The sequence below is a fragment of the Simochromis diagramma genome, unplaced genomic scaffold (genome assembly GCF_900408965.1).
Source record: "Simochromis diagramma unplaced genomic scaffold, fSimDia1.1 OVJJ01000216.1, whole genome shotgun sequence".
In the NCBI taxonomy this organism is placed as follows: domain Eukaryota; kingdom Metazoa; phylum Chordata; class Actinopteri; order Cichliformes; family Cichlidae; genus Simochromis; species Simochromis diagramma.
Genome location: NW_024386883.1, coordinates 15,872,221 through 15,887,081, shown reverse-complemented (window position 1 = coordinate 15,887,081; position 14,861 = coordinate 15,872,221). Strand labels below are relative to the sequence as shown.

The window sequence follows — 14,861 nt, the reverse complement described above, 5'->3', positions numbered from 1 at the left end:
TAAAATATACAACATATCTTTGCATTAGAACATACAGAAGTTATTTTGCATTTGGAGGCTTTGCTGCTGGAAGCACATACTGGTGGCAGCGGTGGTTCTCCTGGTCAGTCTCACACGGACAAAAAAACCCCCCACTAATCATTGTAGTTTATTCTGCTTTGTAGCGGCACCCTTTATTGTACCTTGCGGACAAAAACTACAAATCCCATACTGCCGCGCTACACTGCAGCCCCGCCCCCTGCGTTTGAATGGCAAGTTGTTTGTTTCACTCCAACCAGCTGCTAACTATTCCAGTCGGAGAGCAAACACGGGGAGCAGCGGTCCTCTGCTCTCCATTTAAGAAGGCCGACAAGCTGAGGGAAGCTGGCTAGAAAGCCCCTTCCGTTTGAACATTTTTCTTCAAAGTAAGGGCATAGAAAAGAAAACCACATTAAAACTGCCTTTATCCATTCAAATCAATGAGTCTTCAAGGTGGTAGAGTCGATATATTTGGGAATACTGAGGTAATAAACCTTGGAGCCAATTCCCAAGATTATTAAAAATAATAATCCTCAAATCTAAGAGACACAAACTAGGTAGTAGTTATTTTTAATGGGAAACTTATGCAAATGTTTATACTACTACTACTAATAATAATAACAATAATAATAATAGTTTAAGACAGCAGATATAAACAGCAGATAATATAAGACTTAGCAGAGACTTGGAACGGATATTTTTTAAGGCAGATAAAACATTTGGGAGCCTCCTCTCCCTGGCAAAAAAAACAAACAAAAAAACAGCTGCCGGGCGCTTTTATTTTGAAAAACACCAGACAGGAAGTGTCAACGTTTCCGTTGGAGGTTTGACAGCAGGTCCGTTTTTACCGCTTTGCTTTCTTTATTCCACCCTGTCGCCCTGCTTCTTTCTCTGTTAAATACGTCTCGGCCTGCCCTCTGAGTGTATTTATTTATTCATGCATCTAATTTGAAAATATTTAGCTTTTTTTTTCTTTTTTACATTTTAGTCCTTCCTCAAATGAGAAGACGTAAAAGATGGAGCTTCATATTTTAGAGCACAGCTTGAAAGTGGCGAGTATAGAGAAAGAGGGGATCCAGATTTGCACTCACGGATTAATAAAACTCGCCTTCCTGGCCTCCAAAACAAGGTAGGTAACTTCCCATTCGTGACGTCCACGTAAAAACACAACCTTTGAATGTTTTTCCATTGTCCTAAGTGCTGTTTACTGTTAACATTAGAGCAAAGTAATGCCCGGGGCTGCATGGACTTGTATGCTTGTGTTACAGAAGGTAGCGGTATTCGCTGGTGCTCCAGCCAGGTCCTTCACAAATGCGGCTGTATGTTTAATAGTCTCTGCTTCCAGTTTCCAGGCCTATCCTTGTTCTGTAGTGTCATTTTGTAGCTCCGTGCCATCTGTAGCTGGGTTGTAGCCAGCAGAAGTGTGTGTTTGTGTGTGGGGGGGTGTTTTACCTCTGTCAGGACTATTATAACAACATCAGGGAAAACTTAAACAAGCAGCAGAGGACATTTACACTCTATATATGCTGAATCCTGTCCAGCTGAGTGGATGTTAACAGCCAGTCAGCCTGGCGAAACTTTCATTTAAATAGCCCTGGCAGTGACAGGATAGCAGGCCTGTACACTTACCATAGCTCTGTTGTGCAGTTTTTAACACTCTGTTAAAATAAGCCTAAGCAAAGTAGTTCACACTCTTGGCTGTGTGTGTGTGTGTGTGTGTGTGTGTGTGTGTGTGTGTGTGTGTGTGTGTGTGTGTGTTTTCTTCCTGGCTATTTTACAAGAGGGAAAGACAGACCTAGTGTGGCAGTGAGCTGGCAATCATGTCTCCCTATTTACTGAGAAGTTACTGATTAAAAACAACAACAACAACAAAAATAACAGTCAGATTACTGATTATTACCTGATGTAATTAAGATTAGCTCAAGGAGCATGGCAGCGGCTGTTGTTCTCATTATCAGAAGATTAGGCTTTTGTTTAATCTAATAGTTGATTGGTCTGTACGAACAGGGAGGAATGCACCAACCATCAGCCAAAATTCAGCAAATACTACATTCACATGTAAAACAGAGGGGGAATTGAATCCTCGTGTTTTTGGAAGCTGAGACTGTAAAATGTTTGCTACTTTCGCTGGAACAGTTGCGTCAAAGAGTGGCTTAATCTAATCAACCACTCAGTTCAGTCAAATAGTTACAACTCTTTGACTCAATAACATAATGTCATCACCAGCTGCCCTTCTCTGTTGGACTTGTCTCATTTTTGATTACATCTACTTACAGTACTGTGCAAAAGTCTCGGCCACCCCTTTCTTTGTGTTTTGCTTCCATAAAGCCAGACTTCCTTATATTTTTTTAAGTGGTCCAGTGCAGTAGTTCTGCAGGCTTTCTGAAAGGTCTTTCAAAGTTGTTCTTTGGACATCGGCTTTGTTCATCTATAGCAGAGGAACTGATGATGATGATCTGAAGGTCATGTCCTTAAGAAATATGAAAAACAAGTTGCAAAGACCTGACATAGGAGGTCTCATGGAGTGACTATTTTCAAACCAAATTTGAAAATGCTGGTTTAAATCTTCATCAATATGTATGCAGGTCAGCAGAGAGAGACAACAGTGAGTGCCAAAGGCCATTTTTAAGACATGGTGGAGTCATGGTTTTGGGCTGTATTTCAGCCAGTGGTGTTGGAGATTTTCTCAAAGCTGATAAAATTGTGAACGAAGAAAAATAACATCGGATTTTGATCCAACATGTAATACCTTCTGAAAAGTGTCTGATTGGCAACGGCTTCATTTTTCAGCATGACAATGATCCCAAACACATTGTCAGAGCAGTAAACACATAGAAAAATACATATGGACACTATCAGTCATGGATTAGCCTGCCCAGAGCCCAGATCTCAACATTACTAAAGCAGTGTGAGATCATCTTTACAGAAAAATGGGTATAAAGACAGCCAACATCAAAAGAAGAGCTTTGATTGTCTTTCAGGAAACCTGGACAACTATTCCTGAAGACTACCTAAAGAAATGACAAGAAAACTTATCTAAGAGAGTTCAGTCTGTGTAGAAAAATAAAGGTGGTCATAGCAAAAGTTGACTTTAAAGTGTTAGAATTGTACAAACAAAAATCCCTATAGGATTTTGGACACAGATTTTACTTAGTCATGTGGTCAGAAATGCCTAGATTCCTACCAAATAAACTAACAGAGACTCGCTGCCTTTTCTGTGTGTGGACTGATTATGATTACAGCCATGTGATACTCCCCAAAAGCCCCAGTTTGAGTGTTAGTTACCTTAAAAATCAGCTGTTTCAAGTGCAGTGTCATAGTTTTGAGCTTTTAGTTTAGTAATCATTGTTTCCACCACACACTGGTGTGGTAAAATAGGAAATGCAGAACTTATGTGTCAGTGTCAGGAAACATGACACCTGTGGTTTTGTCTTTTTGTTTGTTTTCTTTAAACTAACTGTTGTTTGTCAGGTTGTCTTGATATTTTCAGTTAAAGCAACAGCCAGAGGAGTTATTATCCATGTGATTTTGCACTTTATTGTCACTTATCTCATTTTACTTTGATTTGATTTAGAAAGGGACAAAAATAATCTAATTTTAAAAAGAGCTACACAAGTTATACAAGCTCCAAATCAGAATCTGAAGTAAGACAAGCTCATCAGACATTCTCATTCGGCCCAGTCCAGTTAATGGTGCACTGTGGTGCAGTGGTTGGGACTGTCTCCTTTCAGCAACAAAGTCCTAGGTTTTGATCTCCTAGTCAGCTTTCTGGTTGGAGGTTGCCTGCATGGTTATCTCAGGCTTTTTCCCACAATCCAAAGGCATGCATGTGATTCTGAATTGGCCGTGGATGTGAGGTAGTTAAAATCATAGTGTGAAGTGCTGCATGAATGTCTTTGACTTTGAGAGGTCAGTAAGAGTAGAAAAAAAGAAAAGCAATGCTAGTCCACTTCCATTTTCATCAAATTTTCCAGCCACCTAAATGGATATATGTAAAAGAGCTGTTCTCTCTCTGTATTCACAAGTGCAGAGTGTTACATGCATTTCCTGTGTGCGTGCTGCCTGTGGGTGTGATAATGCACTTCGTCCATTTTCTCTGGTGGTACAGCAGAAACAGCTGGTTTGGGTGCAAAGAAAGAAGCTTCACTTAACTTTGTTTTGTTTGTTTTTTTCCATTCAGTCTTAACTTGGCGTTTTGCACTTGTCTGTTGTGAAATCCCCCCCGCCACCGCCTCCTGTTGGAGAGCCAGTTAAGGATTGTGAATACAAGCATGAGTTCAGATTACAGATCTGCTCTTGCAAACATGGGTGTAGATTTCAGAGACGATGCAGGGAGTACTTACAAACGAATATTTAGAACACATGCATTTATCTCTCGCAGTAAAATCGTGTAAAAAGCAGACGGCTTATTTAGAAAAATAATCACATTACCCAGAGGAACGCCACTGACGCGTGAGTGCTTTTCTTCAGCAAAAGGTCTTATTTACTCCCAAAATGTGACTTTAAATTCAGTCAACAACATTGAAAGTTCATACAAACACTGAATATTTCGTGGGAAAGGTAACAATCTCTATCTCGATCACAATTACGCTGTCGCCAACTGGAGTGTTTAATTAAGGTTTTAGCAATTGATTTCACAGCAACAATGCGCAACAAGTTGGGGAATACATCTTTTCCCTAACAACCGGTGGTTGCCAAGTGGTCAACAACCAGTCTCGAAGCCCATGTGACTGAGGACTCACACTCACATACAACAACAAGCTCAAACTGTGCTTGTATGTGTGTTGACATAGCGGTGAAATTTTTGAGTAAGAAAAGCTGACTATACTTATTTGAATTTGACACATAATACATGTTTTTCCAGTAGGGTGCTGGATTTTTCTGTTGTCTTTGGGGTTTTTTCCCGTATTTAAATAAAGACATTTTTAACTTTAAGTTAATGCAGAAAAGAAAATGCACTGGGTGCTCAAAATCTCCTTCACAAAGGCCCCCAGATGCTGTACTTCCTCCCCAGTGTATGAGGGAAACCTACATGAATGCTGCTGGAAGGCAGAGAAACAGAGGAACATATTAAAGTTTCATTTTATTTGATTGAGTAATCATAGCTTAAAGGACTTTTACTCTTTTCAGCCTTACTTGTACACAGTACTTGGTGATTTGTGCACATCCCTAAGTCATGCACTGTGTTTCAAGCTGGAGGTTTATGTGGTTGCCATCTATTAATGATTACATAAATTCATTGTTTGACTGTAGGACACGAGTGTCCGTTAGAGGACACTGGTTTTGCAATTTGTTTCTTTTTGTAGTTGTTTCTTTTGCTTTCCCCATGAATCCTCTCTGTACTCTCCCATCCTCCACCTAATGTTGTTGAAGCAGCAACCTCGGCACCCCTTCGTGCCTCCTCTTTGATAAGCCCCTACAACAGTGTTCTTTCATCCCTATCATAGTTCTCTGCTGTGCCTCCTTCTTCCACTGAACATAATATGCATGCATGCGTAAATGATTTCCAGATTTGAGAACTAAAAAGTTTTAATCCAATCTTTTCCTGTAGTTTTTTTCATAGACCATCGCATCTTCTTTGCCTTGTCTATTTTTGCTCACATTTACAAAATTGACTCTATTTAGAAATTAATCAAATTTTATGACTTGACCGAAGCTGGAAAAACTAGCAGTCCTGGAAACGTTCAAGCATGCTCCTAGCAGTCCTAAGAAAGAAACTCGATGCCAGCATGTGGTGATTACATAACATACCTCTCAGTGCAGCCAGCTGATGGAAATGCCCCGTGGTTCTCCTTTAGAGTGAAATTTGATGCTTCTATATTTGAGATGAAGTAAGTAGAATGAAATGCAAAGTATCTTCAGATGTAATCATATGAAAGTATTCTTCCGCGTATCACTGGAGGAATATTGGCATATGCCAAAATAGTATCAAGTTATAGTCGTTCTTGCGTGCACACAGTTTAAAATCAATGTAGTGGGTGCCAACACAATCAACTGCTCATCCCACAAGAACAAACGCAGAGTCATGTAAAGGATACAGTAGGACAAAAAAAGTACATTTTCTTAAGGTGGTGGGGTAACAAGCAGAGTGAAACACCTGCCACCACACAGGTGAGACAGTTGTGAACCATTACTGTGTACTCAACTTGATTGCTTAATATGTTTCTTGGTTCAGCTGTTGATTGGCTCTTAAAGGCAGGAGGAAGGCAGCTGTCATCTTTAGCATTTCATTATTCTACAACAGATTTCTATGCAGGATTCATAGACTGCCATGTCTTTGGATATAGTGTCTCTGTGTTTATATGGAGCCAATACTGTCTTTCTAGTTTTAGGCAGGATTAAAAATGCTTCTTATGAACACTCCAATCAGACGACACTGACAGAATAAGGAGATGGTATAAGGAGATGCAACCCCTTCATGAAGCAGCCGGAAGAATAATTTTACCATGTTAAATAATTCTTTCTGGGCTCGCGTTCCAGCTGAATGTAAATGTGTAGGGATATTGGCGGCTTCTCTTTCTAAATTTGACAGCCTGCCTTTGAATGAAGAGCAATATAATGATTGCAAACACTGAGCTAAACAAACATAATAAAAAAAAAAAATAGATAGCTGGTGAAAAGGACGAATGCTTATCACACCGTTCACATCCCTGGCAAATGTTTCACCTGAAGTCTTCAATTGGTAGGAGTTCAATAAATTTTTTTAAAATATCTATAAACCACAGACTGTATATAAAAGATGGAAGAGTAGAACCAATGCAGAAGTGCATTAATTATTCATTCTTTCTTCTGGTCAGCAGATCGATTGCAGAAAGAACTCCACCTGTATAGAAGTCTACTAGAAGACAACACTTTCCCTTGATTCATGACCTCAGTAAACTCTTTCCTGATGAGTTTATGGTCTCAATAACTACTTCCCACTCTTACTGAATACAGCATGATGCTTATGCTGTATATTATGGCCCTGGTTCAGATTGGATGGAGATAGTCAAATTGGGATGATAAAGGAGGGCGGACTTACCTTTTGCAGAGTCCAGTGTTTCTCACACATAGGGTGGCTTAACAGTGGGCGATTCATACCGTGAACAAGCATGTTTGATCCCTGCATTTTAAGGACTCCGGCATCTCTCTCTATTTAAGCCACAAAATACATGAAATTGTTGACCTCATTGTGCTTTGTAAGCACTTCAAAAGATACTGAGACAAAGTGAACTGTATTCCAGATACACGCCGACACCCGGATATATTTCCAGCCACCCAAGCCATGTATTTTTTTTATTTTCATCACAGAAGCTATCTGTTTTTACATGAAACAATCCCCTCGTTCAGATTTTCAAAGTTCAGTCACTGCTAATTAGCCATCTCTGGCCTGTTCTGACTCCTGTTTCCTCTGGGTGGGCTATTCAGATCACTGTTGAGTCAATCCCCAGAGACCCTAATCTTGTGCCTGGGCTGACTCCAACTCCACAGTCTTGGACTCCAGCTTGCATGTTTGTTCTGGTGTGACGATGGCTGCGAGTGCTGGAGGGTCATTCTAACCAGAACCTGCAGCAGATGGAGAAGTGGTTCATGTGTCAATACGATGAGCTCATCAAGGCTGCGGAACAGGACTGCTGTCTCTCACTGGACTTCAAGACCTTGAAGTTTGAGCTCACTAACTGATAGTTCCTCCACTATGTAGAGAGTTCATTATTATTATTATTATTAGAGTGGAAAATATTAAATTTATCGGCATGTCTTGTTTCATGCACCCCAGTCCCGTGTGTCAGTTTTCACCACAGATACAGACTAATTGTGTAGGAAATACACGTCTGGTTTGACATCTCTGTAGCTACATCCACCTTTTATATATACTCTGTAATGTAAGTGAAGCCACTGTCTTAAGTTAAGAAAAAAGGAAATATCTTGTCAAAGACTAAACAAACCTTAGATCCAGATTAGATGTTTGATTCTGACTTCTAGTGCCACTGACATCGATTCGGTCAATAACCAGCCCTAAATATGAACATTGGTGATGTAAAGATATGGAGATATTCTCCTTATTTAAACTCTTATTCTGTACATTCTTTCAATTCCTCTCCAACTCCTAAATAAAATGATGTATGACTTTATGCAGATCATATATCAGCGTAATTCCATTAATATGTGCCCTGAGTTTTTACAAACACATTTGCAGTGCAGTGGTTGACAGCATAAACTCATTTAAAGGCTCCCTGTGAAGTTCCTTGCAGGCACACAGAATGTGAGTAATGAAGGCTGAATATTCAGAGATCACCCCCACAGTCGGGAGTAGCACAGTAAATCTGTGCAGCTGATCTAGATGGAACAATGTCAAAGACTGAAGTAAGTCATTGATTAGGTGTGTTGCCAGCCCGGGCACAAGAAAAGCCTTCAGTGCACATCATTCTAATGTTCTCGCTCTGCAAAACACCCTGCAAGTCAAAGTGACAGTTGACAGCTCATTTAATGCCAGGAGGAAATCCTGCTGTTCCCTCTGAGAGCCTTTCTGTTATTCTCTTGTCATTATTCACACCTTTCAGCCAATATGAAGTGTGAGCTTTCAGTAGCTGGTGTGTAAAGAATGTGATTATCAGAGGAGCGTTGTGTGTGTTGTTTTTCCTACTGCACCGTTTTCCATTTGTTGTAAAATCTTTGGGGCACACTTTTCTCTCTAACATCTTTTACCATCTGAGAACAGTTTAAATGCGATGATCTGAATGTCAAGAGGCAGATGTGGTCAGATCTGACTAATGGTTTTCAAAAGTGTCCTCTTAACAAAATTTGATGAGGAACACTGAGTTGTTAATAATCTGTCACTTCTATATGCCATTTACCTCAACAAGGCACATGATGATGCAGAAACGAGGCAGTCAAAAAGAATCAAAATACAAATAGAAATGTAGGTGGGATTTTTCTGTAACGCCCCTGCCCAGATGGGCTTATCAACAGACAAATCTGAAATATATGAGCGCTCAAACAAGTGCAAATCTCAAGTTCACAACAGTTTGACTATGTGCATATCTCCTCGGAGATTGGTAGAGCAGCAGTTAGTACTGTTTCTTCACGGCAAGATCAAACCTCCTGGTTGGCTGGAGCCTTCCTGTGTGGAGTGTGCATGTTCCAGGCTGTGTGAGGTCTCTCCAGGTTCTTTGACGTCCTCCTACTGTCCAAACACATGTATGTTTGGTTAACTGATGATTGGAATTTTGCCGTAGGTGAGGCTGCAAAGTGCTTAAGTGCAGTACCGTGATGTATGATTATGTGTGAAAAAGGTAAATGTGGCTTATAGTGAAGAGCACTCGGAGTGGTCAAACAAGATTAGAAAAGTGCTAAACAATAAAAGCTGCTCCATTTCATGCTGCATCCATAATATGAATTAGCATGGCATTTGCCCAGTGCTCTGGTGGGATGAGTCAGACACGTTGACCCTGAGGCGCTGAGCTCTGCGTGTGTGGGGGAGAAAAAAGCTTTTCCAAATCTGTTTTTAGGCAGTAGCCAAACATTTTAAGTGTTTAAATCAGATATGACTGAGGATTTCTTGGAAAATAGCTACTCAGATCATTATCAAGACTCAGCTCAGTGGCACAACTTGCTTTTAAGACTTTGTCTCCACTGTTGTTGTGCTGAAATTATGCTTGTGCAAGTTTTTCATGAGGTCATTGCAAGTTGCAGTAAGTCAGGTAAATTATAAGTCCAAGACACAAACGTCAGCTGGCTTGTGGTCTGTGTAGAGGTGGTCAGTCAGCAAATTCACTTCTTTTAATCGCATAGTGACCAAAGATTCTTTATATAATTTCCAGTAAATGTTTGTGTGAATCTACAGCTACACTGGCCTTTACGAGACTTTAATTCTCACTGTTAAAGAAACCAAACTCTTAGACAGATAAACCAAAGCTAAAATGAAATGATTTTAATTCCAAACACTTATACCAAAGTTGTATATGTATATGTATGGCCCAAAACGTACTTACAGATAAGGTTTTTAAGCTAAATGGGATTTCTGTCAGATATAGATGTTTTGAGCTCATAGCCTCAGTATATTTTGTGCATTTAAAAACATCTCTGGATCACGGAGATTCCTGTCAAAGCAAAATTTGCCTTTGTCTGTTGGAGAGGGGTAAAGCTGCCCAGCACTTTATTAATCACTGGGTTTGTGAGCCTCATATTCAATAGAAGATGATAAAGACATGCATTGGTCCTTGTGGGTGTTTATTTAAAGGGGACCTAATATAATTTTTTCCTTATTTTTTTTTGTAATGATGGTGGATGGTGAAATTAAACATGGTCAAAGTTTCAAATAATCACATAACCATTTGTGATTAGATTGTGCCAAACACTCAGTTTGAGACAGATTTTTCTGTGTTTACTGACTTTAATACCCTCCTGCACTTATTTTATACCCAGAAGCACTACCATCATCTTTGTACAGTCTATAGGTTAATTCCACATGATGTGTGTGTTTATAGTGTGAGGAAGGAGAAACAGTGAAACATTATTAAGATTATTTTTAAACTTTCTACATATATTCTCCACTGTTTGATCTGCTCTCCCTTTTCTTTTCCCTCCAATTTAGATGCAAGTTTTTCAGTTTGACAGAGACTCCAGAGGACTATACCATCATCGTCGACGAGGAAGGATTTAAAGGTGAGCCTCGCTTTGTGGATACTAATCTTTGAAGTCACTGTGGCAACCAGAGACCAGGCGGCAGGAGAAGGTCGCATTGTGTAATCTATGATTCTCACCAGCACCGCGCGGCTTCAGCTGACACTGTTTGAGCACACTTTGTCATTATAGATGTGAGGCCAAGCTGCTGCTCGCTGTGTTGGCTGAGTGAGTGAATCCGTGTCATTACACACCCTTCTCCAGGGTGACCCTCCTTAGTTACCCTGGAGACTACAGGCTATTTGTTGCGTAACTGGTGCAGGTATTTTCTACTGGTGGCTGGCTCTGTGGGTTATTGTCTTTCTTATATTGAACTGAACTACATTGTGAAATTAAATCATACTGGAAACCCCCAAGAAGATGCATACTATATATCCTTATGCATGTTGATTATGGACAATTAGTCCATAATTAGCCCATGAGTGCACAACCCAGTTCAGTCCACATGTCTTGGGTAGATTATGCTTTGTATGTTGTAAATTATATTTGGACATGGATGCAGTTTTGGTAACTGGTTTAAGTCTAGACTTTCAGCTTTTATTTGAGGGGTTCAACAAAAGTATTACATAACAGTTTAAAAATTGCAGCCATTTTTATACACAGTCCCTCACAGTAATTGGACATTTCACTCATGGGAGTATCATTGCCAGGTGAGCCCTGTTCTCTTTTTTTACTTGAATCGGAACTCACCTAGCAACTAAAAGTTATGCTTTATTAGCCTTATTTCCTTTGGGATTAATAAAGTATTTCTAAAAGGTTTATATTGATTCTGGGTTTAAAAAAATAAAGCCAGCTCTTCTTTTTACCAGATGTGTTGCCCCCTAATGGCCATTAGAAAGAAGTCCAGCTCTTCTTTCTCCATGAGAAAATGACCCTACTTCTCACTTGTGCTATGACTGCATTAAACAGTTTGTGTCGAGATAGTGGTAGTCTTACGTTTTCTTTAACAACTATGAGCAGATTCAGAGTTAAATAGAGGATGCTTTAGTGCATTGACGTCTTATTTACACAGTCTGTGGTTCTTACCTGCGGGGTTCATTATTTTATCCCAGTCACTGGTGTAAACACAACCGTGGCTTCTCTGTGTTGAAGTCATTAGACAGCTAAAGGCACCAGTGACAGGATAATGATAAACGTTAAAGCTCAGAGTTATAATGGCTCAAGAAGACAAAGAGAGTCATCAAGGCACAAATCTGACTCACGAATGACTCAGAAAGGGAAAAGCTGGTCTAATATTTAATGCTTTTGCTCTGTGACCTTACCTCAAAGCTGTTAAAAGTATCATATTCCTAATCAGTCAGAAATAAAACTGTATTTATTATGCAAAAGTGAGTACATTACAGATCAAAAAAAGAAAGAAATGAGTGCAGATGAAAACTACTGATACCCAGCTTGTTTTCTTTTTATTCCAAAGAGGTTGTTGGTAAAGATTAAATCCATCCATCTGTGTTGCTGCCTCTATGAAACAATCTGTCTCAAATCTTAACCATTAAATTTTGTGACAGCCAAACAACTGTACCAGCTCCACTCCCAATTGTTTCTGATTTCATTTCCAGAGCTGCCCCAGTCGGAGCACATCAGCGTTGCCGACGCCACGTGGGTGGCCCTTAACGTGGTGTCAGGAGGTAGCAACACATCCACTTCACAACCCATAGGAGTCACCAAAATCGCTAAATCAGTCATCGCACCACTGGCCGACCACAACATTTCTGTTTTCATGCTGTCGACGTATCAGACGGACTTCATCCTGGTGAGTGTGAATATTGTTCATGTCAAGGTTCTGTGTGTGAATGGTGTGGGTCTCGACAGCCACGTGATGCTCTCAAAAAAATGACTCGACACACGGCTCGAGGGGCTGGAGCCATCCCAATTGACATCAACCAATACCATAGGATTAAAAAATGGGTGTAGTCTCTGAGAAAGGTTGGCACAGAAGCCCCTTAAATATCCTTTCTAATAACCAGCAGGGGCGTTTTGCACAACAATTTATGACCTCGAAACTAGTTTTGCACTATGGTTTCATGTAGAGTACAATAGACAATATGTTTTTGGGGTGAGGCTTCTGTCAGTTTCACAATTAGATCTTCCCTTCATTCTTCCACACTATCTTTTGTCCTGTCTCCCTCCCCCTCACTCCCCACTGGTCGCAGCAGCCTCCCCTTCCTGAGCCTGATTCTTCCGGAGGTTTCTTCCTGTTAAAAGGGAGTTTTTCCTTCCCACTGTCAACAAGTGACTGTTAATAGAGGGTGGTCTGATTGTTTTGGTTCTCTCTGCAGTAGTGTAGAGGTTTACCTTACATTTTAAAGCGCCTTGAGCAGAGTTTTGCTGTGACTTGGCGCCTAATAAATAAAATTGAACAGAAATCAAGAACCAAGATGGTGATGCCAAGTCCAAGTTGAGACTTTAAAGTGGGACTTTACAAACCCATGACATCATGGTAGCCCATCTTTTGTATATAGTTGTTGGATGAGAGGCAATACACAGCTGTATACACTGAACAGGCCATCACTCCATCACATGCTGAGCTAAATCAGAAGTAAACTGTTTGTAGTACCATCCTCTGATCTCACAGGTAATGGCGTGGCGTTTTAATGGCGAAAAGTAGAAAAACAGCACTAGCAACTGCTGCAGTGAGAGCCGCCTCTCCGCTGCTTATTTGCATGCTCAGTGGGAACCACTGGGATGCATTTTAATTGATATGAATCCAGACTGTGCTTCAGGTATCATGACAGCACTTGACCTCACACAGCCCCCCCCGTCTGTCAGAGTGAACTGAAAGTGCAGTTTCTTTTTCAGTTCTGTTTAGTAAAGATGATTGTGTGTTATGAGCCAACAGTTGATCTGCTTCTTAGCATGCTCGGTGTGTTGCATTATTTGTCTTTTATGCAACTCCTGGCAGCACAGTTGTTTACATCTACAGTGCCTGATATGAAAAAGCAATAACCTTGGATATAGTGTACCTTGCACGGCCCCACTTCTTTTGATTTAGGATGAAATCCTTTCTCATGCCTTTTTGGCTACAGGGAGTCTTTTTTCCTTTCTTTTTTTATTGCCTTGCATTAATGGAAAAACAAGGCCTGCTGACCAGCTTCAGCATGTTCATGAAAATGGAAAAAAAAAAAAAACCTGTGCTGATGTTGATAATCTGTTACATAAAGGGGATCAGCAGATCAGCCTCTTGCTGGAATTTAAGGTATCATACTCGGGGCATGCTTCCTGTCTCGACACAGGCTCCTTCCCACTGTCCTAATTGTTGGTATATGAGATGAAAAGAGGTAAAGAAAACGTCCAACACTGACCTTGTTATCCACACCCACAAGCCATCTCCTACCTTCATTTCACTCTGTGTTTCATTGCATTACTGAATCCCTCAGCAGGCCAAAAGACAAACCAGCTTAAGATGTTTTCTTTTTTTCACTGCTATGATCTTTTGTGTTACATAAAGCGGTAAAGCCTGACCCAAATGTTGAATACACCCATTTCAACAGAGCAACAAGCATCCTGACTGAGTCAGTCTGCTCAGATCTGCCACACACACCAGCTTCTCAGGAGCAACAATTACAAGAGCGACAGCTAATACGCCAATTAAATTCGTGCCGCCACCCTTCCCACCTTAAACAGAGATCAGCTTAGTTTTAATTAGAGACAGCAAAGTTAAAGAAATATAAATATTAATTGCTTCATTACCATAATAATTTTGGTGGCTTTTTCTCTACCCCTGCTGTCAGCAATTAGTTTCTAAGAAATCTGGAAAACTAATTTCCTTGAAATTTGCTGTGAAAAGTTCTGGCTCCCCGAGGTCTTCTTGACCCTTTCAACTTAATCTTCTAATTCTCCACGATACATATCAAAGCCACATGCTCGTGAACCCCGCTCTTAATGCAATTACACAAGGACCAAAAAATGCAAAATGCATTTGAGTGAGTCATATCATGATGATCTGATTAGACTGTAACAATAATCATCTTAAATGCATTGGCTCATGGCCAGTTCTCGCTTTTCATGTCTTTCTTGGTCTGTTTGCGTTTCAATTTGCTTTGTTTTCCAATTCTAACCGTTGTATGCTCCTTTGCTTTATGTTGCACATGTTTACCTTGGTGTATGAAAAGAGCTCAACAAATAAACCTGCTTTGACATATTGCTCAGCCCTAATGATGCAGGATTGTACTCTCAGTACGCTG

The 14,861-nt window shown here is 40.3% G+C and overlaps 1 protein-coding gene across 1 annotated transcript in view; it reads left to right on the top strand.

The window, feature by feature from the left end:
* Positions 1 to 774: 774 nt before the first annotated feature.
* castor2 (cytosolic arginine sensor for mTORC1 subunit 2) overlaps positions 775 to 14,861 on the top strand; it is a 22,575-nt gene continuing 8,488 nt past the window's right edge. Inside the window, exons 1-4 of the mRNA XM_040032488.1 lie at positions 775 to 854; positions 1,007 to 1,147; positions 10,592 to 10,662; positions 12,237 to 12,430. Coding sequence (XP_039888422.1) covers positions 1,035 to 1,147; positions 10,592 to 10,662; positions 12,237 to 12,430 — 378 coding nt within the window. The 5' untranslated portion in view covers positions 775 to 854; positions 1,007 to 1,034. The remainder of the gene's footprint in view (positions 855 to 1,006; positions 1,148 to 10,591; positions 10,663 to 12,236; positions 12,431 to 14,861) is intronic.